At 39.3% G+C, this 22,277-nt stretch overlaps 1 protein-coding gene across 1 annotated transcript in view; it reads left to right on the top strand.

The window, feature by feature from the left end:
- Positions 1–22,277, top strand: part of TLL1 (tolloid like 1) — a 137,069-nt gene that overhangs the window by 98,812 nt on the left and 15,980 nt on the right. The window contains exons 10-16 of the mRNA XM_063135415.1: positions 1,799–1,901; positions 3,774–3,890; positions 5,003–5,148; positions 7,772–7,967; positions 11,555–11,680; positions 15,450–15,610; positions 16,438–16,618. Of these exons, the coding sequence (XP_062991485.1) occupies positions 1,799–1,901; positions 3,774–3,890; positions 5,003–5,148; positions 7,772–7,967; positions 11,555–11,680; positions 15,450–15,610; positions 16,438–16,618 (1,030 nt within the window). The remainder of the gene's footprint in view (positions 1–1,798; positions 1,902–3,773; positions 3,891–5,002; positions 5,149–7,771; positions 7,968–11,554; positions 11,681–15,449; positions 15,611–16,437; positions 16,619–22,277) is intronic.

Genomic DNA, 22,277 nt, shown 5'->3' with positions numbered 1-22,277 from the left:
TTGGCAAATTTAAGAATTTTCATCTTACATTAAATATGAAGTGACCAAGGTTTTCTTTTTCTTTCTCCTTTTAAAAGAACAAAAGCCTTACTGTCATTTCAAGCAGTGGCTATTGCAGCTATGTTCCTAGGAAAGAATGCCATAGAATCATTCCCAGTGGCATAAACATTGCTAAATATATGCCACCCCCCTCTGTTTCGTGGAAAATGAATAGTCCCACAAAAATGGGAGATGTTTAGCCCAGCCCTAAGTTGTAAGTACGATATAGCTGTAAGGTGTTGTTTGTTGCTGTTTTTACACATGGGTTGGTGCGACGGCACCAACCTCACACAGAAGGCCTTGCCTAGCACACCCTTCTCAAGCCAAGCACCACCTCTTGAAAAGCCTGAGGAAAGGGCAAAAACAACACAACCTTTCCCCTATATGTGAGAGAAAAAGGTAAAGGGTTTTGGAAAATAGGTTCTATTACTGAGGTACTGAACTGCAGGTGTATTGTTAGATGATTTTACACTGTGTAATATAGCAGGTAATAGATCCAAGCTGACGCGTGGTTTGTGGTAACAGAACACAAAGTAAAGTTTACTGAAATTTAACAAATCTTTAGTATTTCAATTTAGATCAAACCTGCATATTTTTATATTTAAAACAACAGTCCCAAGTCCCTTAAAATTCTATCTCTTCTCACTCTTCACACCAAACACTCTCACGAAGCACAAGCCAGACTAAAACTCCCAGACTAAAACCAAACCTCAAAACTAAAAAAAAAAAAAAACCTCACAATCCCCTCGGCCAATCTATTTATACTCCTCCCTCCCCCTCTCTCACCGCATCACTAGCCACACCCACTCAGTCAAACATTCTGCACTCACTAGACATACAAATCCAGACATACCTAAGGGACAGAAAGGTGGGTATCGCCACAGTTGGGTTCACACAACTTGCTAACCCACCCACTGTGAGTTGTTGTCGAACTGTGGGTTATTGTGTTGACTGAATGCAGCGCATTTTCTGCAGGGTTGCTCATCAGCCATGCAGTGTGGCTTGTTAACCACCCTGAACAACCCTGAACCCACCATGGGTTCTCAAGGTGGCGTGTTCAAGACAAATAAACCACACTGCTGCTGAGAGATCCAGGAGAACTAATAAGGTCACACTCCCCACCCCCCCCACCCCCATAGTTCCCAGCGCGTGTCATCCATCAATACAACCAAAGCTTACCCTACAAGATATTTATAAAATTGTCCTCTGTGCTGATTGGAGGAACTTCTTACACTAGCTACTTACGCAAACTCCTTTTTTTTTTGTGCATTGTAAAAGGTCAGTTTATGCCTGTCTATTGAAATGATCCAGTATACCTACAGTATTAGGACATAGTAAACATGTGTTGTATAAGTGAGTACATGGCATATGAATTCTGAGGTAAAGTGAAACATTCAAGTGCCAAGTTCTATTTAAGTATTTCTGGTGTCATGATCTAAAAATATGTGTAATGAATGGAGGCAATCTGTTATGTTCATCATGACTAACAAGATGAAAATTCCAGATTCTCATCACTGCAGAGGGGTATTAGTCAACAAATTAACGGCTCCCTCCTCTGTTGCTGTATCACTTAGGGACAATGGGGGATGGGATCTCTCCCCCACACACATACAGTACATGCACATACAATTTTCAGATGTTAAGATTTCTTAAGGTTGGCCATTCTGTTTTACAGTCAGCATGCAGGTAGGAATATCTCTATTCTGGTTTAGATTACAAACCAAATTAATGGTATGGTATAATCTCCTTTTCACTCCAGATTGTTTTAAATTTCACTACAATGGACCTCTATAAGAGCAGCCTCTGCTGGTATGACTATATTGAAGTAAGAGACGGCTACTGGAGAAAATCACCTCTGCTTGGTATGAACGTATCAATTATGATTAGTTTTGAATCATTGTGACATAGAAATAAATCAAAATGATCTGGAGTTAACGTTTTAGTCAAGCATACCCTTGGAGAGTGTCTGCTGTAGGATAGTTTATCACGTTACATGTGTTAACTGCCTTACCTAGTACAAAGATGTTCCTATTTCTAACAACGACTGTTTGGTGAACGGCCACTGTTAATAATGTGATTGTCACTGTCAGTACTCTCAGCATTTACTTTCCCTCTAACTTCACTGTTTACAATTCACACAACATTACCACCATGTGTACAGTATATATGCCTGAAACTCTTGAGAACACTTCATACATGGTCCACAAACACGCATGGCATAATATTTTTGCTATGGCTACAAGGCTCGTCATTGTTTTGCTGCCACAGACTAACATGGCTACCCCTCTGGAAATAGGGTATTTGCAGCATACCCCATGAGAGAGATGCATTCCTTCTGTTGCTGCACTGTGTGAGAGAGATACATACCCTTTTTTATGATGAATAGATACTGTGAGGAGCCATGAGGCTCCAGCTCCGGTATGTATATGTGGCAGTGAGCATACAATAGAAGAAAAGCATGTATCTCTCAGTGAATGTGCAGTTCATAGAGAACCCAGTAATGTTTAATAGGTGAAGTGGTCCTAAAGTAGATGCTTATTAAAAAGACAAGTGAAATGAAAAGGCCAGAGTGGGTGGAGCATAGCCTTAGCATTTACAAATGCTCTGTTTTGATTATGGCTGTGTGTAAATGTCCTCTCAAAATTCTCCACCTATTTTGTGGGCAGAAAAATTGAGGGGATCGTTACACTGAACTTATCCATGGGGCGTCCCCCCAAGCAGGGGAGCAGATTTAGGGTGGGGGGAGTTGCTGGGTGGGAAGCTTTAAACTTCAACCCACACGTGCATATCCTCATTTGGATCAGGGCTCTGATCACTTACATGAAGGTAAAAAAATGAAAGTTAGGATCATCTGCACACTATGTATTTAATGTAGTGTGTAGTTTAGCCCTCAAAATAAAGAAGATAAAGAGTGGGAAAAGGGTGGAAGCTGGAGGAGGAACTAAAGGAAGAGAAAAGAAGTAGGAAAATAATCAAAAGAGGAAAGAAAAGGTGACTAACCTGGGAGATATGTTTTTTATTTGGTTTAGAACTTTCTAACACAGGATACTTGGATTAGTGAGATTTGTCTTACTAGGGAAAGAGTCTTGGTATTGAAACAAATGACAATTGCATTTTCAAAGCATCTTTTGGACATGTATGTGGTTGCTTATGTTTCTCTAGTTTTCTGAATGTAGCTGCACAGAAGACATGTCACCAGGAAATGCAGCTTCACGGAGGACATGTCACCAGCTTTTTGTTCATATCTGAAATATATATGAACATTATTCAGACCATAATTCTATGCATGCATTAAAGTGACTAGCTCTAAGCAAACCCTTCCTGAAGCCAGGAAGCCAAACTGTACTTAAACCACTCCACCCCATGTCTTAAAGATGGGTCTGCTCCAATCACATGTAAAGGAGGGGATGGGGTGCAATTTAAATTGCTAGAGGGCACTGGGACGCTGAACCCTTCCACGTACCCGTCCACTGCTGTCTTTCCCCACAGCTGGTCTCTGATACTAGAAGCAAACTGGGAGAGAAGCAGCTGGGGAAATGTTGCACGGAATAAATAACAGTCAGAGTTTTAACTTGCACCATGAACTCCCATTTTACTTTAGACAAGGTGGGGGCTGACCATCACTTAAAAACAGGGCTCTGTCTCTGTCTCCCTAAAAGTACTCATATGAAATTGCACACTTTGGTCTTGTAAGAGGCCCAACATGTGTTTTCTCAGTGATGTGGGTTTTTTAGGCAGGTTCTGCGGAGACAAACTCCCAGAAGTCCTCACATCCAGTGACAGCAGAATGTGGATAGAGTTCCGTAGCAGCAGTAACTGGGTAGGAAAAGGATTTGCAGCCATTTATGAAGGTGAGTCACTCTGAAAATCAACTGGACCCAACTCTGCTCCTTTCGAACACTATTAACTTAAAGTCTAGCTTATATAAAGTTTAGACAAGATTGAATGAATGATTAATGGTGGCCCAAACTAAATAAGATATGTAATTGCATGTATCTTCCTGCGACAGGTATAAGTTTCAGCACAAGGAAACGGTAGTGGAAGGGGGTGCTCTGCTGAACCCTTTCTCCTATAACTGTTTTCCTGCTCAAATTGCCTCCCTGCACCCCCAAATGTTCTTCCACCTCTAGGAGAAAAGATACAGGACATAGGAACACATAAAGATTTAAGCATGTGCTCAGTTTCATTGAATACAGTAAATAATTTTCAACATTTGCCAGCAAATGCTGTATGTGTGTGTGAGTGTGTGTGTGTGTGTGAGAGAGAGAGAGAGTGAGAGAGAGAGAGAAGGAGAGTAAGTCTACAGGAACCTCAGTGTTTTTTATTGAGTTACAGGAATTTAGGATTCTAACATTCTGATCCTGAAGAGCTGTCAGATGATATTTTAATTTTCCTTTTGTTGTTGTTTATTCATTCAGTCGTTTCCGACTCTTCGTGACTTCATTTGTTCCCATATCCCTGAATGCTGGGCTTTTTTCTGAACAGTAATAATGAAATAACATTTTTCAATTCCTGGTAAACATACAAACTATGGCAGCATACCAAGTTCTGCATGCAAAAGGGCTTCCTTCCCTATGAGAAGGGAACGTTCCATGCAAAGCACAGATATTTCCCACTGGGCGTGCCAGGCATTTCTCTCTCATAGAAGACAAAAGGAAGCCCCTGCTTTAGCCAGTCTTGGTCCAGTCATTGAAGCTGCTGGGTCGTGTCCTATGGCTGCAATCCAGCCTGCAGTTTACACATACTGTTTGTGTGATTGCAGACTTAATAGCAGTTCATGCTATTAAATAGTTTTAGACTCTAAGTGCTGTTGGTGACAACAGACAAAATAGCCAAACATTTTGATAACTTGGCATTTGTAGTGTGTACAACTTTGTCTAGGTACAAATGATGGCTTATTTTGCAAAGAGTGAAAATATAAATGTTCAGAATGTTCTTAAGTACACTTTTATGTATTCTTCAGCAATTTGTGGAGGTGAAATACACAAAAATGAAGGCCAGATCCAGTCTCCTAATTATCCTGATGACTACAGACCAATGAAGGAATGTGTGTGGAAAATAACAGTGTCAGAGAACTACAATGTTGGATTAACCTTTCAGGCATTTGAGGTGAAGCCTTTTAACTGATTTGAGCAAACCATGTAGTGGATAAATGACAGTGACATTTAAGGGAATCCTCATTAAGCCAATGAAGAAACAAAGCAGTCTCTATATAACATAGCTTCTACAGTTAATATTTCTTTCACTGAGATTTTTCCCCATTGCATAAATTTCAAGAAGATTAAAGGGGGTTTATGTTATCTGTGCTATTGAATTGGAATGTTTTGAAAACTGACAATAGTTTCTTTTGACAAATGACTAATCCTGTTCCACAAGACTGCTGTAGGAATCTATTAAATAATAGGGCTATTATTTGTTTTCTAAATCTCTTTGTTCTTTTTTTTAAAAAAACCTACAATTTCTTGTTGCTATTATTCAGAGCTTTATCATTGGCTTGTTCAGTAGCCAAAATGTTACAAATTTTATAATAGCTGTGAGTCTTTGTTTTGACACATCTGCGGTGTACCTCTGGGTGGTATTTACTGCCGTACCATTGAATGACCCTATAGCTCTAGTTTTTGCCTATTGTGAATTTTTTGAAGCGTGACTTGTATACCCCCAAGGCTGCAAGATACATGTATAGGTTGGTATAAAGCAGCACAACAGCAAAGCAATAAGGAGGTTCTGAATCCGCTCTGGATGAGTCAGTCTTAAGTTAAAATGTATAAGGAAGATAAAAAGACTAACAACAGAGTATTAATAAATATATTTTAAGCTAAATATTTCTTCTCCCTCCCTCATCAGTAGCTGTAAAACACACACACACTAACCTGTTCAAGTGAGTGGGATTTCAGAAAGCTAGTTATGAATATTCATCACAGCTGGTGCTTGATATTTGCATTCCATTTGACTATTTTGATTTGGAATAATATTTTGCATTTTTCTATTATATGCAGTGGGTCCGTTATCCATGTCGCAGCTGTTAAAAACAATGGCAGTTTAAAGCTGCTATTTATATACCTGTACCTGGGAGCAAATGCCATTGAACTCAGTGGGGCTTACTTCTGAGTAGACATATATAGGATTGCACTGTAAAGAATGGGCATCTCAAAGGATTGGAACATAGCCAGCCAGCTTCATGACAATCATCTAGTCTGAGAACTGAGGCCAAAGCTATGGTCATGGCTAGACCAGGTGATATCCCAGTGATTGCCCTGGTATCATTCCTGTGCGTCACATGATGCACAGGGCTTCCTGGAAGCAGGGAGGGATGATCCCTCCCTTGGCCCGGGATATCACCCTACCCTTTTCCCTTGTTTTTTCCATGGTTTCAGGATGATCCCGAGACCATGGAAAGTATGGCAGGGCGTCGCAGGTTGTCCTGGCTCCTCGCGAGTAACTGCAAGGAGCCGGGAACCTCAGGAGCTCTGTGCCCATCGAGGGGGGGGGGAGTTTTTTTTAAAAAAACTTACCTTGCATTCAAGTGCTCGTGCACTCCTTCTCCTTTAAAAAAAAAAGGCAAAATGGCGGCCGCAATGTTGCACGCCACGTGTAGATGAGGGCGACAATCTTGCGATCATAAAATCACAAGATTGTTGCCCTTAAACCCCCTTGTCTAGCCATGGCCTAAGACTTTCTCACTGAGCTACAGGAAAGCCTGCTTTTCATTCAGCTCCCAACATATTCAGTTTAAGCAGGGGTGAGGAACCTGCAGCCTTCCAGATGTTGCGTCCCTTCAGCACCATCCAGCATGACCAGTGGCCAAGGGTAATGGGAGTTGTCACCCTGCAACAACTGGAGGGACACTCCTGAGTTAAAAGATCTGAGGCAGCAGGGCTGGGAAAGACATCAGCCTGAAACCTTGGGAGAAATGCTCCCGGTCAATTTAGACAATGCGGGACTAGATGGACCAATGGCCTGAATCAATATTCTGGTTTTAATGTTGGCTTTTATTGTTGTTTTTATGGCCATTTTGCTGTGTTCATGTTTTTATTGCTTTTAACATTTTAACTGTTTTTATAGGTTTTATTGCTGTAAGCCGCCTTGGGAGGGCTTTTGCCCTGAAAGGCGGCCAAGAAATACTTTTAATTAATAAATATGGCAGCATCATATGTTCACTGTCTCATTATTGTCCATGCCTATGTCAAAGACCTATACTGTGACCTCTCCATACCTTTACTGTCAATTTGCCAGTGTTGCCTCAGATCATTGTTCAACCTACTAGAGTACTTGAAGTAGTGTGAAATAACCATACTATTTACAAAGTAATAAATGTCTGCACTCCTTCTTTAATTGCTGTATTCCCTGGATTCCCAAGCCACATGTCTTTTCCTTCTTCCGACTTAGCTAATCATCTATGTCAAGTTCAGGGTGAGATTGATTTGGCCACACCAAGCTTCTGATTCTTATACCATTATACTTTTTGATGCCAACATAATCTTCAGTTCCTTTTACAAATTAACTTCATTTGTCAAACAGGTTCTTCTGCAAAATGTTGTATGTTTTGGCACTGGAAACTTATATACCACAAGTCCTTGGAATTCCTTCTGAGTATATAATTAGATAGCAAACTTTTTTATATAATAACTCATAGTAGTACACTCAACTCTCCAAAAGTTACTTTTTGTGTTAGATTTACTAGAAGGAAAGACCATAGCTATAGTCTCGGTAAAACATTGTTTTGTACTTGCAGATTGAGAGACATGACAACTGTGCCTATGATTATTTAGAAGTCCGAGATGGAACCAGTGAAAGCAGTCCTTTGATTGGCCATTTTTGTGGCTATGATAAACCCGAAGACATAAGATCTACCTCTAATACCCTGTGGATGAAGTTTGTTTCTGATGGAACAGTCAACAAAGCAGGGTTTGCTGCTAACTTTTTTAAAGGTAACCGTTGGGAAGTAAGGGGCTTGTTGCACTTAAGAGGGCAATTCAGAAAAAATAAGATAAACATTGCTGACCTAAGAGCTGTTCAGACATTATTTCTGCCTCCTCCTTCAACAACCATTATCTTTACAGCAATGAAATCAGGAGTGGTCCATAGGTTTGTGGGGTTCCTTGCCATCTTTCTCTCATTCCCCTCACTGTGGGGTTAAAACCATGGTTTAAGGTGTGTTCTGAACACGGCCTGGCTTTCTGGCTTAGCCACCATGGTTAAAGCCATGGTTTGAGTTGTCTTCTGAACACGGCCTGTGTATAGAGGTCACTTAAGCCAGAAGATTCTGCAGTTATTTGAATGCAGTACCCTGTTAACATGGAATGCCGAAACTAGTAAAGAAAACGGTTTCATGGTCAACCGTATTCATGGCAGTTCAATGTAAACGATCTTTGGAAGCTTTGAGAAGGAGTGGGGTGGGGGGACAGGAAGAGGCTGAGGACACATTAGGGTCTACACCAATTTAACTGCCCACCCGCTACACCACCCAGGAGATGAGAGGCAAAGCAAGGCCATTCACCAGCCCTGCTGAAAATCAACTATTTTTTTCCCTTTTCCCTTCCCATCACCATTTCCTTGTGTCATGTGTTTTTACATTGTAAGCCTGTGCGCAGGGACTGTCTAATTTTACTATCTGATTAAAAGGCAGTCCGGGAGCCTTTTTTTGGTTGAGCAGGATAAAAATGTTTTAAATAATAAATAAATAAACTAGCTTTTCAGTCCTCTGCAACAGATCTGCAAGCATGCTCATTTTCAGTGTGCAATTGATCTTCCTGTAGAGAAATGTTTAATGCTTTGTTTTGTTTTATTATTTAAAGATCAGTTCTTGGCTTTATCTTGTTCGCCTTCTGTTTTATTGTAGTTCTATTTAACTTTTATTGATAATAGTACTCAACTCTTTCAATCTTTGTATCAATCTTTTGATACAAAACAGGCTATACATTTCCCCCCAAAATAAAAATCAAAAGAAAATTATGTGCAGCTCTTGGTAAGTAAATTAAAAATATAAATGACACCCCCCCAAGAGGCTTGCCACACACCCCTCATCTATATCCGGATATATCTCTACACAGTTTGGAAAATGTTATTGAACTATAAAGTTATAGAGATGTATCTAATCGGTATGCCTCCACTGATGGAAGGCTTTTTGATCCAGTAGAGTGGAATGAGGTGATTCCCTTGCAGCTCTTGTGCTACCTCCCATGCTGTTCTGAAGGGTTCTCCTATCTTCTGGAACAGATTTGGTGGAGGCACGGGAGGTGGCAGGGAAGGGAAAATCATTCTCGCTGACACGCTGACAGAAGCTCCTGCTAGATCATCGGAGAGACACCAATTATGGAACGATCTCCCTGACAAGGCTGGCCTGGCACCAACATTGTTATCTTTTCGGCGCCAGGTCAAGACTTTTCTCTTTTCCCAGGCATTTAACAGCATCTAACAACACTGAGTTTTGGTTTTTTTTAACGGACCCCAGAACTGTTGTTTTTAAATGGATACCATTGTTTTTATACTGTTTATGTTTTTGATGGTTTTAAGTTTTGTATACTCTTTAATGTTCACTGTTTTTAACTTTTGTAAAAGGCCCAGAGAGCTTCGGCTATGGGGCGGTATATAAATGTAATCAATCAATCAAATCCAATTTAATTTTTAAAAAATGCGCAGTCTTTCTACAAGTGTAAATAGCTAAAAAATGTGGGTTTTTTTCAGCTCTAAATAACAAAGCAAGGTTCTGACATTTTTGTTTTCTTCCCTTTGTGTACATATTGATGAAAAGCTGTATTGAACCACAGTAGCCTTGGGGGGTAAAGTTTATGTATGATGAATCTTCATAGCTTAAGGGACATTTTTAACTTTGTTATCTAGCCTGTCACTGTGTGGTCCGGTTCTCCAAGCCCAACTAGCAAAAGCTGGTAAAGGAAACAAAACTCATTCTCAGGCTAGTCCAGGACAACTGTTTTTTTCATATTGGCTATTCTGTAAGTATACAGAATAGCCAATTTACATTTGTCAGGTATATAATTTTACCACAGATTTTAAATGAATGATTCAGAGCCCTTTTGCTGAACTCAATAGGACTAGGTTGCATAAGGTATGACTGAATTACGCCTTATATCATACTGCTTGTGGAGATAATATAGTATTCTGCTTCTCCCCACACCCCTCTCTCTCCCGTTGATGAATCTTGTTGCCTTTTAATACTTGTAGAATAAAAATGTGGGATTTGAGGATTCAGTTAATCTGGGTTTGAGCATGAATTCAGGATAATGTACAAAATCATTCTGTTAGAGATAAAGTGCCCTTTGAGTGACCCTGCTCAGTTTTCAGTCTTTTTCTCAGTATTTCATATAGCCTTTATATTAATGCAGGATAAATTATTACGTATTTGCAACAAAATTCTTAGGGTGTGAACTTTCAGCATATAGCTATGACGCCTGCATACAACACCTGCATGCCAAAAGATCCCCATAGAACATAAAGATGTGCTGTTTTCTCAAGCACCATATCAGGCTGTATGCTGCCTTCTCCAGCCTGTTTCCCTTCAGATATTTTCGACTACAACATCCAGAATTTCTGACCATTAGCCATGCTGGCTGGAGCTGATGGGAACTAAAGTCCAAAACATCTGGAGGGCACCAGGTTCGGGAAGCCTTCTGCATGGGGAAATTCAGCCCTTTGGGGGCTTGCTGGATTTCCCTGGAGCCCCCCAACCTGGCTTGCATTTGCAAGCTGACCTGCATGCTTTCCTCCTGAAAACCAGGAACTTTCTCAGTTTTTTTAAAAAATTGCCATTTGTGGAAATTGCCGCTGCAATTTGCACTATTCACACAAAACATGTCCCTAATTTGCGCAAATTGCGACCGTAACATGCTTGATTTTTTGCAAACTGCAGTCACGTTCTGTGTCAATGGTGATTTTAAAAAAATAACCACAAAAATCCATCAGCTGCCCCAACTGAATACAGATGGAGTCGGGCCAGCTCATAGCTAAGCAAGCCGGAGTCCAGGGGAGGAGTGAGCTGCTGAAATCTCGGCAAATTTCACCCTCTGGAAATATTCCTCTGACATCCATAAATAGGTCATCCAGACATGCTTCTCATCAGAGGGAATCCAGTCTGCCCTCTCTGCCTAGTCAAAGAATGCAAGGCATTCCTCAGCAAAGAGGAGGAGCAGGGAAGGTTGGACAGCGGTATGGAAGGCATACACAGATCTCCCATTCTCCATAACCACCTGGCAGGCTGAGTGCCTGCATATGATGCATAGGAAGCTGTTATGCCCTCTGGAGTTCCCTCCACTCCCAGGCTCTGTGTTTGGGCAAGGAAAGATCCTAACTTAGATTTCAGGGCCAGAGCTTTAAGTAGTTTAAAATAAAAATGAACACATTTTTCTCAGTTGCTGGATCACCAACATATCTCAACCTGTAGATATGGTTTATACAATATGAATTATGGGGAAATTCAGTGTGTCTTTTCTACTGTCAAGAGCAGAAGATGGGAATGGTTTTTATGGTAATGCAATTCTGTTCTTCCATTTCATCGCAGAGGAAGATGAATGTGCCAAACCTGACAATGGTGGATGTGAACAGCGATGTGTGAATACACTAGGCAGCTATCAATGTGCTTGTGATCCAGGTTATGAGCTTGGGCCTGATAAGAAGAGTTGTGAAGGTATTTTCAGTCTTCCAGAGGTTAACTGGTTTTATTGCATGGTATGTTAACACAGGCTTGGATTTGGGAACATTGGTATAACCAAAACCACTCTTGCATCAGGCCAATATGCCACGGCTATGCTAAGCCTTATTTTAGGCATGTGTGTTTTATAAACCACGTAACAGATATGTGTCAAATGTGATCAGGCAATGGGGGGTATGAGAAATTCCTTCATGAAAGTCTATCGTAATGATCCATATTGGCCTGCTAGTAATTTACTAGCTCAATATGTCTGATTCTTAGTGAATTGAAATCAGCCATATGTTGGGCTGAAAGCATTTTATAATAGGCATGTGCTTAAAGTATTACAGCCATTTGCTGAATCTCTAGGTTTCACATTTGTATAATAAAATGGAACTTTGAGAACTGGAAAGCTAATCTGAAAAAAGAGAAGATTTGCCATGCTGACACCCCTTTAGGGCTTGCTACTTTCAATACTCCACAAGCTGGATTCTTGCCAGGCAGAGAGTAAGAACAGGCCTCAAGCTAGTACTAATATACTCCCTTTTCTGCTCCTTCCTTCTGGGGAGAGAGCTGAAAGCCTAAATATGGGTATTTGAGCATGAGATCTCCCTTGACCTTAAATGATTCAACTGTCCTTAAAAAGTAACTTCTATGAACAAATCCTTCTTTCATGATTATCCTTACTCCTGAGATTGGATTCCTTCATTGTGAAATCTCTCAGTGGCCCTATTCTGATGCAGCTTGGGCAAGGGTAGTTAAGATAACCATGTCGTATGGTGGTTACCACTAACCAAATCGCATGCACCCACCACATATGCATGGAACCAGTGTCTTCATAGGAACCTCTCAGAAGAAAAAGTATTAATGTGCATCCCATTCCTAAATGTTTGTGCCCGACCTGCTTGCAGGCCTGGCATTGTCAAAATAATATCATTTGCTATTGTGTTGGTATAAAACCCAGATGCAGCTAATCTAATCCTAAACAAACTTTTATAAAAGTAAATCTCATTGAAATTGATGGGATTTACTTCCAGGTAAACATGGTTTAGAATTGAGCTGCACTAATCAGGTCAATGGGCTACAAGCAGTTCACATCCCAGTTAAAATAAAGGGATTAAATTTGCTTAATTCCAGTTATTCCATTTAACTTATTTGTGAGTTAGACTGTTCGATATCTCACACAAACGTGACTAGAAGCAGCTTAGGACGGGATCACGGAGTGGCAATCAGGGAATCATTTGCACATACACCACTAGGGAAAATGCTAATTTTCTAATTCAGACAAGATGGAAAAGGCTAAGCTATAGGATATCTTGCTTCCAGCTCCGTCACTGTCTCTGCTCTTGGTGCAACATGAAAGTAGAGTTGTTTTTACTTTCAGGTACCTAGAATTTTGGATTGCTGCATGATGGAATGGACAAAGAAAAGGGAAATAAATAAAACTAATAAAGTGGGAAATAAATCAGAGGAAAGTGCACATTTCCGTCATGTGACATACATAAATGCACTAATATAAACTAATATACAAACTGTCATGAGACATACATAACGACACTAATATAAAATATGAAGTTGATGGAGTGTGCAATAATAATAATAATAATAATAATAATAATAATAATAATAATATTTCTAACCCGCCTCTCCATCCTGATCGAGGCGGGGAACAACATCAAGCATAAAATACATAAAATATTAATCAAAACACAATATTTAAAACTTCCTAAAAACATACTAAAAGCATCCTAAAAATCCACTGGATAGGCCTGCCGGAAGTGATCAGTCTTTATAGCTTTCTTAAATGCTAAAAGACTGTTAAGTTGATGAGTCTCCTCCGGCAGGCCATTCCACAGTCTGGGAGCAGCAGGGGAATAGGTCGTCTGGGTAATACCTGTCAGCCTAGTTTTGGCTGGCTGAAGAAAGTTCTTCCCAGAGAACCTGAGTGTGTAGAGCAGATTGTACGGGAGAAGGCGATCCCGCAGGTAGCCTGGACCCAAACCATGTAGGGCTTTAAAGGTGATAATCAACACTTTATACTTTGTCCGTGGTCACCCCTAGGTGTACCGGTGACCAGCCTGGCTGCCATATTTTGAACTAGTTGAAGTTTCCGGACTAGGCACACAGGTAGCCCTATGTAGAGCGCATTGCAGATATTGATATCTCCCAAATACAGATACAGAGCAGTCTCATAAAAGTTTGCCTTTTCTCTGTGGGATTATTTATTTATTATTTATGATTAAAATTTATAAATAGTCTACCCTATAAAAGATCCCAATACACCTTTTAAAAACAAATATAATATCAAAACCATACAAATATAGAAAACACTGTTTAATCAGCAAACCAACAAAACACACAAAAAATCAAACAAAAAATGAAAACAGAAATTGAAATTTTAAACATTAACATCTGTAGGGAGTAGCAGAAGGAAAGTTTTAATTTGGTGCTGAAAATAAAAGTAGGCACCATTCGTATTTCCTTTGGGAAGGCATTCCAAAGTTGGGGCGCCTCCACAGACATGGTGTATTTCTCCCACTGATGGTCCTTGGAGAAGGACCTCCTCTGAAAAAATAGTAGTATGGGAGGAGGTATAATATGGCTTAAATGATGATAACCCAGCACTTTGAACTGGGCTTGTTAGCCCAGTTGTTAGAATATGGCTTTATCAAGATGATCCAGTCCGGATTCTAGCTGCTGAATTTTGCATAAGCTGAAGTTTCCATACCTTCTTAAAGGGCAGTTCCACATATAACACATTACAGTAACCAATTGCATTGTTGAGGTTCTTCTTTATATACCCTCAGTAATCCAACTTGGATGTTACCAAAGCATGAAACACCATGGCAAGGCTATCCCTACCCAGAAAATGCTACAGCTGAGAGATCAGCCAAAGCTGGTAAAAGATGCTCTGAGCCACCAAGGCCACTAGGATCTCTAGTGACAATGCGGGAACAAGAAGCACCCCCAAGCTGTGCATCTGCTCCTTCGGGGGTGTGTGTGTGTGCAGCCCCATTCAGAACAGGTTGGCATTGATTCACACAGTACCCCCATCTTTTAGACTCTACACATAATGAAGCTTGGGGACAGTCTCCAGCATGCATATTTGTGTGAATCAATCCCTATACACAGAGGAAAAATCCAATGGACACCTCAACAAACAGAAGAGAGGATTGATTTTCGTTGATTCTCCCTTCCTCCTGGAGCCTCCCAAAATCTGTTCCAGAGGGGTGTGGAAACCTCCAGAACAATGTGGAAGGTGGTGTAAGGAGAGGCTGCAGAGGAAAGGGGGTACCAGTGAAAATTGGCCCTCTTTTTCTTCCATTAGCGAGGCATCAACTGGATCAAGAGCCCCTCCATGAATAGGACAGTACCATTGGATTCCACCCATACTTTGACATGTGGTTTATAGTATGCAAGTATACTTTGCAACAAAATCTGACAATTGCAAAAAGAGAAAAGGGGGGGTGGCGTCGGATGATGGATCATGGGGAAGAACCAATTCACATACAAATTTCTCACAAATTATGTGCTATGGAGATGGAAAGTGTGAAAGTGAGTGTGTGAAATTGTGCTTCCACATCTCACTTCATGCAGAATTTTGAATGTTCCTGGATTAGTCTGTCTGATTCTTGGTATAATTTAATCAATCTTGTTTGTAAATTTGATTTATTACTGGTCTAATCCTGCACATACTTCAAAATGTGGTTTTATGGGTTTGTAAATGTAATGGAAAGTAATACTCTATCTTCCTATTCCATTTCAGCTGCTTGTGGAGGACTTCTGACAAAGCTGAATGGGACAATAACAACACCGGGATGGCCCAAAGAATATCCTCCTAATAAAAATTGTGTGTGGCAGGTGGTTGCTCCCACCCAGTATAGAATATCAGTGAAATTTGAGTTTTTTGAATTGGAAGGAAATGAAGTAAGTTATTGAAGACAGATAGTGATGCCTGATAATGACTACATAGTCAGTAGAATTGTTCAAGTTATATACAGAAAATATATCCTGCAAGGGAAGAGAAAGACTTCCAAATATTTGTTCCCTTCTTGGAAAATGCCCTGCTTCCAACACTCTGAAGATAAGATTTTGGGACCGTTAGCAAGAATGCAGCAGCTCTTCTTAATACTGATGGAAACACATAGGGAATAGGGTTATCATTATGGTAACCAAATCACAAACCACTCATAGGTTTGTAGATAAAACTCAACATCAGGAAACATCAGGGAAGCCAATGCAGGTTACAGAATATAGATGGAATAAGCGTTTTGTGCTAGCCACTATTAATAGTCAAGCATTACATACTAGGATATGACCTCTCAAATAGCTGAGCTAGCATAGTATTCTGAGATACTGCCCAGTTCAAGGTAACATTCAGTATTATCAGATATCTATCAAACGGTAACATCCAAAACATCTCTGCCAAGAGAACGTAAGCTGTGGACTCTTCTCAACACAAATGTCTTCCCTCAGAAAAAAATATTCACAATCTGTTGCTTATTTGGTATAAACATCTGCAACAACAAATATGAAAGTTTTGCTTTGAGAGTAGAAAAAAACAGATATTGATGTCATGTCTGATGTTGATATTTTTCTTTCAAAAGTTAAAAAAGCAACATAAGAAGAAAGGTGTAGAATACTACATATTAAAAGTGCACACTAGAACTGTGAGATTATACATAATTCAACAACAACCATAAAAATGTCTGATTCTTTCTACTATGGCTAATACTGGATCTCTCATTTCTCAGGTGTGCAAATATGATTATGTAGAAATCCGTAGTGGCCTTTCTTCTGATTCCAAACTGCATGGCAAATTTTGTGGTACAGAAGTGCCTGAAGTTATTACATCCCAATACAACAACATGAGAATCGAGTTCAGATCAGATAACACAGTTTCAAAAAAGGGTTTCAAGGCTCACTTCTTCTCAGGTATTAAAATGTATATGTTGGGTGTATTCTGCATGAATGCCTTGTTGCTTGCAATGTCTTTTATTCAAAGAAAGATTTGCTTATCACTTTTACTCCTTGGTGCTGATGAATGGCTCTTCCCATTATGTGTTAAGTATTGTTTTTCTACTGAATTAAACAAGTTAATATTAATTTTAAAATTTAGATAGAATAGATAATCATGACAAGGAAGAAACACAACTGGCCAGATTCTGAATATCTCATTTTTCTCCTGATAATGATGGTTTTATTTGAATAAAGAATATAGGCTGATTTGTGATATTGATGTTATTTATTCATTAAAAATATTTATATATCACCCTTCGTTATCAAACCACAGATCCATGTGCAAAATTCATTAAGATAACAATTAAAATAAAATACAAAAGTAAAATACTGTACCATATTTAAAACCTTTTTAAAACTTCACCATCTAGAGAATGCCTTATCAAGGACATTGATGAGCTATCCAAACTAGCAGATCTTTAAAATGAATATTCAGTGCAAGAGAATCAATTATAATACCTTCCTTTCTTACCTCTACTCCCTCATCTAGCAATTTTAGTTACTTTTAATCCATGGAAAACCTGATTTTGTTGCTGGATTGACATTCTGAAATACTTTGCTTAAATTGTTATTTGTGCAAGAGATTAATGTAGTTTCCACGTATGATACAATGCACTTCCTTTCTTAAAGAGTGAGAGCTCAGCTGAGGGCTAATGGTGGTCAGAGAGGAAAGCAAAATATTTCAGAATTAGGATAATGTTTGTTATAACTGTGAGAGAGGCTATGGATTAGAAGATATGTAAACCTCCCCTTACCCAAACATAACCCTAATGGCTTCCCTTCCCTTTAGATCCTGGTACACCTAAACAGCCCCAAGTATTTGAGCTGAAGACACTTTCATTCTGTTTTAAATCAATAGAATTAAACTATCTTTAATACATGTACTCTGAATTAATAAGCTTTCTAAACAACATTTTAAGTGTCACTGAATGCAGCTCATTTTAGCTAGCTTCTGGATCAGCCTGTTCATAATTGTGGTCATGATTCTGCCAAAGTTAAGCCATTTTAAGCCCAATTGGTTTCGGTAGAAGAATTTAAGTATGTGCTTAAATCTCTCACACTAAAATCAATGCAAATTAAAATCACTTCACTTTATTTAGTTAGTTATCTGTTTTTATTTATTCCATTTTTATACTGCCAATAGCCGAGGCTGTCTGGGCAGTTCGCAATTAAAACCATAAAATACAACAAATCAAAACATAATATAAAGTTTTAAAAGTTTAAAAATACCGTGTAAAACCAAAATAAACCCGGCAGCAGTTACAGCCCAGGGAAAGCCTGTGTGAAAAGATGTGTTCTCTGGAGGCGTCTAAAGGATATTACATTTTTTGCCTTCCGAAGCTCACAGTGGAGGGTTTTCCAGATGGTGGGTGCCACTACATTTAGCTTAATGTGTCAATAATTAAAATGTTTGAACTACATTACAACCTGTATTACAATATTCGGGCTACATATTTAAACATATTGCAGTGGACATTATTTTTCTTGCAATGTTTTCTATGAAGATTTTGCTTGCACGTTTAAAAATATTAGTGCAGAAAAAGATAGTTTGTTAGAAGCTGTTTCACAGTGGTTGTGTATTACCATAAAAGCCACAATTCACTGGGAAGTTCTGTTGTGCAAGTCTCTTTGCAGGGCTCTTCTGTATAAACTTAGGTGGAGATGTTTATTGGTTTTACTAATATAAGAGATCTTTGAACCTTGGCAGTTGCATGTCTTAGCAGATTGGTCCCAATGACTCACACACTCAGGTCTATTCCAGTGAAAAATACGCAGAATGAAAAATATACAGTCATGGAGAATTAGCTTGTTGCTATAGTAAGGCATTATATGAATTCTAATATGGATTCAATCAGGTCATATACGAAGAACAGTCATAAGCATAACAAGCATATGAAGCAGAAAACCAAACGTATACTGTAGATATTCATGCACAGGGTTCTAGAATGGGGAAATTAGACAACTGGTGTCTAAACTGATGGCTCCTGTTCACAGAATTTTAGGCTGTGGATATGTGTGGTATGCTTGGATTTGAATGCATTGGACTATAGTTCTGGAGAAGCTGTTGGGCCAGGCAAATGTGGGTTTCTAGGGCTTCATGGGAAAGAGAGAAAGCGTGGGAAAGGATGCTGGGATTTGCAGCGTTTTTGTGAGTCATGTGTCCAGGGGCTAGGCAGTATACTGAGTCACAATGACCCAGAGGGGTGAGGAGAGCTATGGGGAAGCTGAACTCACACACACACACAGGTCTTACGCTGGTTAAGCCAAAGAGCAGATTCCAACACAATGGCCAAATCTACACCAATCAGGATATTGCAGTATGAAAGTGTTATATGGAGGCAGGATCTACATTACTGCTTTATAGCGGTATTGAAGTGCATTGACAAGCGTTGGAGCCCATTGACACATACCATACACCACTTTCATACCACTATATCCTGCTTGGTGTGGCTCCTGCCTTTTAAATACCGCTTTCATAGTGCAATATCCTGCTTGGTGTAGATTAGGCCTATAACTCAATAGAAAAAGCAGGTAGAGGGTTGAAGGCTACTATTTTGAGGAAAAGGCTTTCCAGAAGATGGATAGGATAGGGCCTGAAACTTACCTTTAGATCATTCCTGAAGAATGATTATCCTATGTGACTTTATATGTGAATAATTTCAATGAGAAGCGGTATATAACTATATAGATAATAATAATAATAATAATAATAATAATAATAATAATTGTCAGAAGAGGTGGGACTGGGGAATCATAATGATGATCATGTTACAGTAAATCCATAAAAAGTTATAATTATTCTACCCTTGAGAAGATTGATGTTGAAATGATCACTCAATCACTCATTTTCGGTGCCATCCTGGTACATTTTTCCCCACAGACAAGAGAGCTGCCTGCAAGGAGAAAATTTTTGTTTTTGAATCATGCAAGGACTTGATACAGGTTTCCCCTTCAGGCCAAGTACGTATAGTTCACAGACTGGCCTCTGAGGGTCTCAGAGGTATGACCATATGTCTTGTGAATGGTTAAAATCTAACATATTGTTGAGAATGGATCTTTCCTTATTACAAGTATTGACAGAAAAAGAATACACAAAAGATCCATTCAAACTGGGAGACTGATTTCCATCTCTGAGCAAAACAAATGGTTTGCATTTAGTCAGCAAAACATTTGTTTCTCTAACTAATCTGCACTAATTTTTTTCTACTAAGATTTTCAATCTGGAATGCACATGATGGAAAGTCTACACTGGTTTATGTAAAATGTAGATAAGACTTTTACTGCACTATTCATTAACGGTGCCAAACCATTGTATTCTGCTGTACTTTCACTTTCTGTCCCATGATCATTAAAGGCTTGTTTCAATAAAGCAAATGCCCCTTAATTAAAACACATATGACTTCTAGATATTTTGATGGAACAGAAAAGGGCGTTGCTACTTTCTAAAATATCAGAGCTCTTTATACATGCATGTGTTACTTGAAATAGGTGGTTTTGCACTTACTTTCTATAGATTTGACCAATTCGTTAGGCAATTGCTATTAACTTGAAGGAGAGGAAATACAGTTCACAGTTCTCTGGCCTATTTTCTGTCATTTGCCTTGCCTATCCGTTTTCTACAGTTCCAGGGGAAATTTTGTCACAGGCATTCGGTCTAAAGAAATAAAAGCAAACCTCACATTCAACAGGTAGTTCTATATTGTAGTTCTTGGGTTGGGGATGAACTTTAATAATCTCAGTTGGAATCATTCCACCAATTAAGGCTCAGTTGTTTAAGCTGGGATCCAAAAGCTTGCATGGAGTATTACTTTACATGCATCAGGGCTTTTCAGGCTTTTTCCCCTTGGACATACACAGGGGGGATCTTTGAATACTGGCTTTCGTGATCAATATGATCAAAAATGTAAACGCCATATTTCACTTAATGTAGAATGAAATTGCAATTTAGCATTTTGATTGGTTAACATTTTCAGAGATCTCCCAAGTTAGTAGTATACTTGCAAACAAAATTTGTGTTTGACTGGCAGGAATTTCATATAGAACTCATGCGAGTACATGAACATGAGTTTGTGAAGTCATTCAATTTATAGAAGAGATGATCATTAAGAGGTGAGAAGTCCTTGTAATTTTCTCTGAGTAGTCATTTTTACAAATTCTCTCCCCACATGGTGAAACAAAGCATACAAACAAAGAAAGAAAGCCAGAAAAAGGTACTAGTGAGAGTTACTTCTAAAACTGAGCTTTGAAGTTTCTCGGGTGGATTACTGTATGAATGTTTCAGTTAAAGAAGGGGGAAAGGATACAGTGCAGTTGCAAGAAACTAATGGCAAACGTTATCGTGCATTTGCAGTGATTTCGGCTGTACCAGCCATGAGATGAAATATCTGCATGCTAATCTTGTTTAGAAATAACTCTTCCATTAATATATTCTAAAGAAGAGGTGTCAACGAGATGTGGGCTTTGCCGTCTAAATCTGCATCTTTCTAAACTCTGATATAACCAGCAACAGCTCCCATTTCTTTGGCTTGTTGAAATGACATCTAGAGTGGTGTGACATTTTGAATGTGTTTCAGGAATAAGTCTTGCCAGTTTTGATTTAATGGCTCAACCCCGCCTAAAATAATAACAGCTGAATGGGGGCAGCTGATGCCTCTTGCTGGAATGACTGCCTGTTAATCTAGTTTGGCTTTCCTCCTTGCAAATGAATTCTGGTGCTGTTTAGTTCAGCTCACATTACCACTACCTCCCCCGCCCTCCGCTTTCTGTCTAACACACTAAAAGCTCTTTTAGAGGATTACTACTCAACAAACAGGACAGTGCCTGCTATGTTTCAGATTTTCCAACTTTAATAATGTATTTGCATTTTTAAAGTGCTATGCTATGTCCAGATTCATTACAGTCAAAGCATATTTGTCAATGTCTTGAAGGGGGACACTAATAAATGAAATCGTGTTTGATTTTAAAATAATACCAACATACGTTGAGCTTGAAATCTTGTTTGGCCAAATTGTTTATCTGGGGCACGGCTGCCCAAGTGCTGCATTGGTGTAAAGCCACGTACCATCTTTTTGTGTGCCCCACTAGTACCACTTTAGGCCAGTACAACTTGTGACCCATGAAGTTAATTGCTGCCCTCCTGAGGAGTAATGGACAATGCTTTTGTTTCCTGTTGGAAGTGGGGAAGGGGTTGCCAAGCACCTGGCTTGTATTCATAAAATTCTGCAGGTTCAGTACAAATATTGGTACACTTTGAACTACTGATAAGACATTGTTGAAATAATAATTAAAAAAATAGTTATAAGATTAAGAGAGCTGGGCCAATAGTTTTTCAGAGACTCTTTTCTCCAAAAAGTAAGGGAGAGAGAATGAAATGTTGGAGGGGGAAAAACAGATTTCTGGTGTGTGATAGAAATTTCAGGAATTCTCATGGAACATACGGCTTACTAGAAAGTCGCCATGTTCTTCTACAATGCCTCACTTCGAATGATGCTACAACACAGCATTGTGGGCAAAATATGATTATTGCCCTCACCTCACTGAACACCACTTTCCTAGCAACCCTCAGTCCTTTGAA

The sequence above is a fragment of the Elgaria multicarinata genome, chromosome 10 (assembly GCF_023053635.1).
Source record: "Elgaria multicarinata webbii isolate HBS135686 ecotype San Diego chromosome 10, rElgMul1.1.pri, whole genome shotgun sequence".
Lineage (NCBI taxonomy): Eukaryota > Metazoa > Chordata > Lepidosauria > Squamata > Anguidae > Elgaria > Elgaria multicarinata.
The sequence above is the reverse complement of the archived record's forward strand: the minus strand, read 5'-3'. Positions and strand labels throughout refer to the sequence as shown.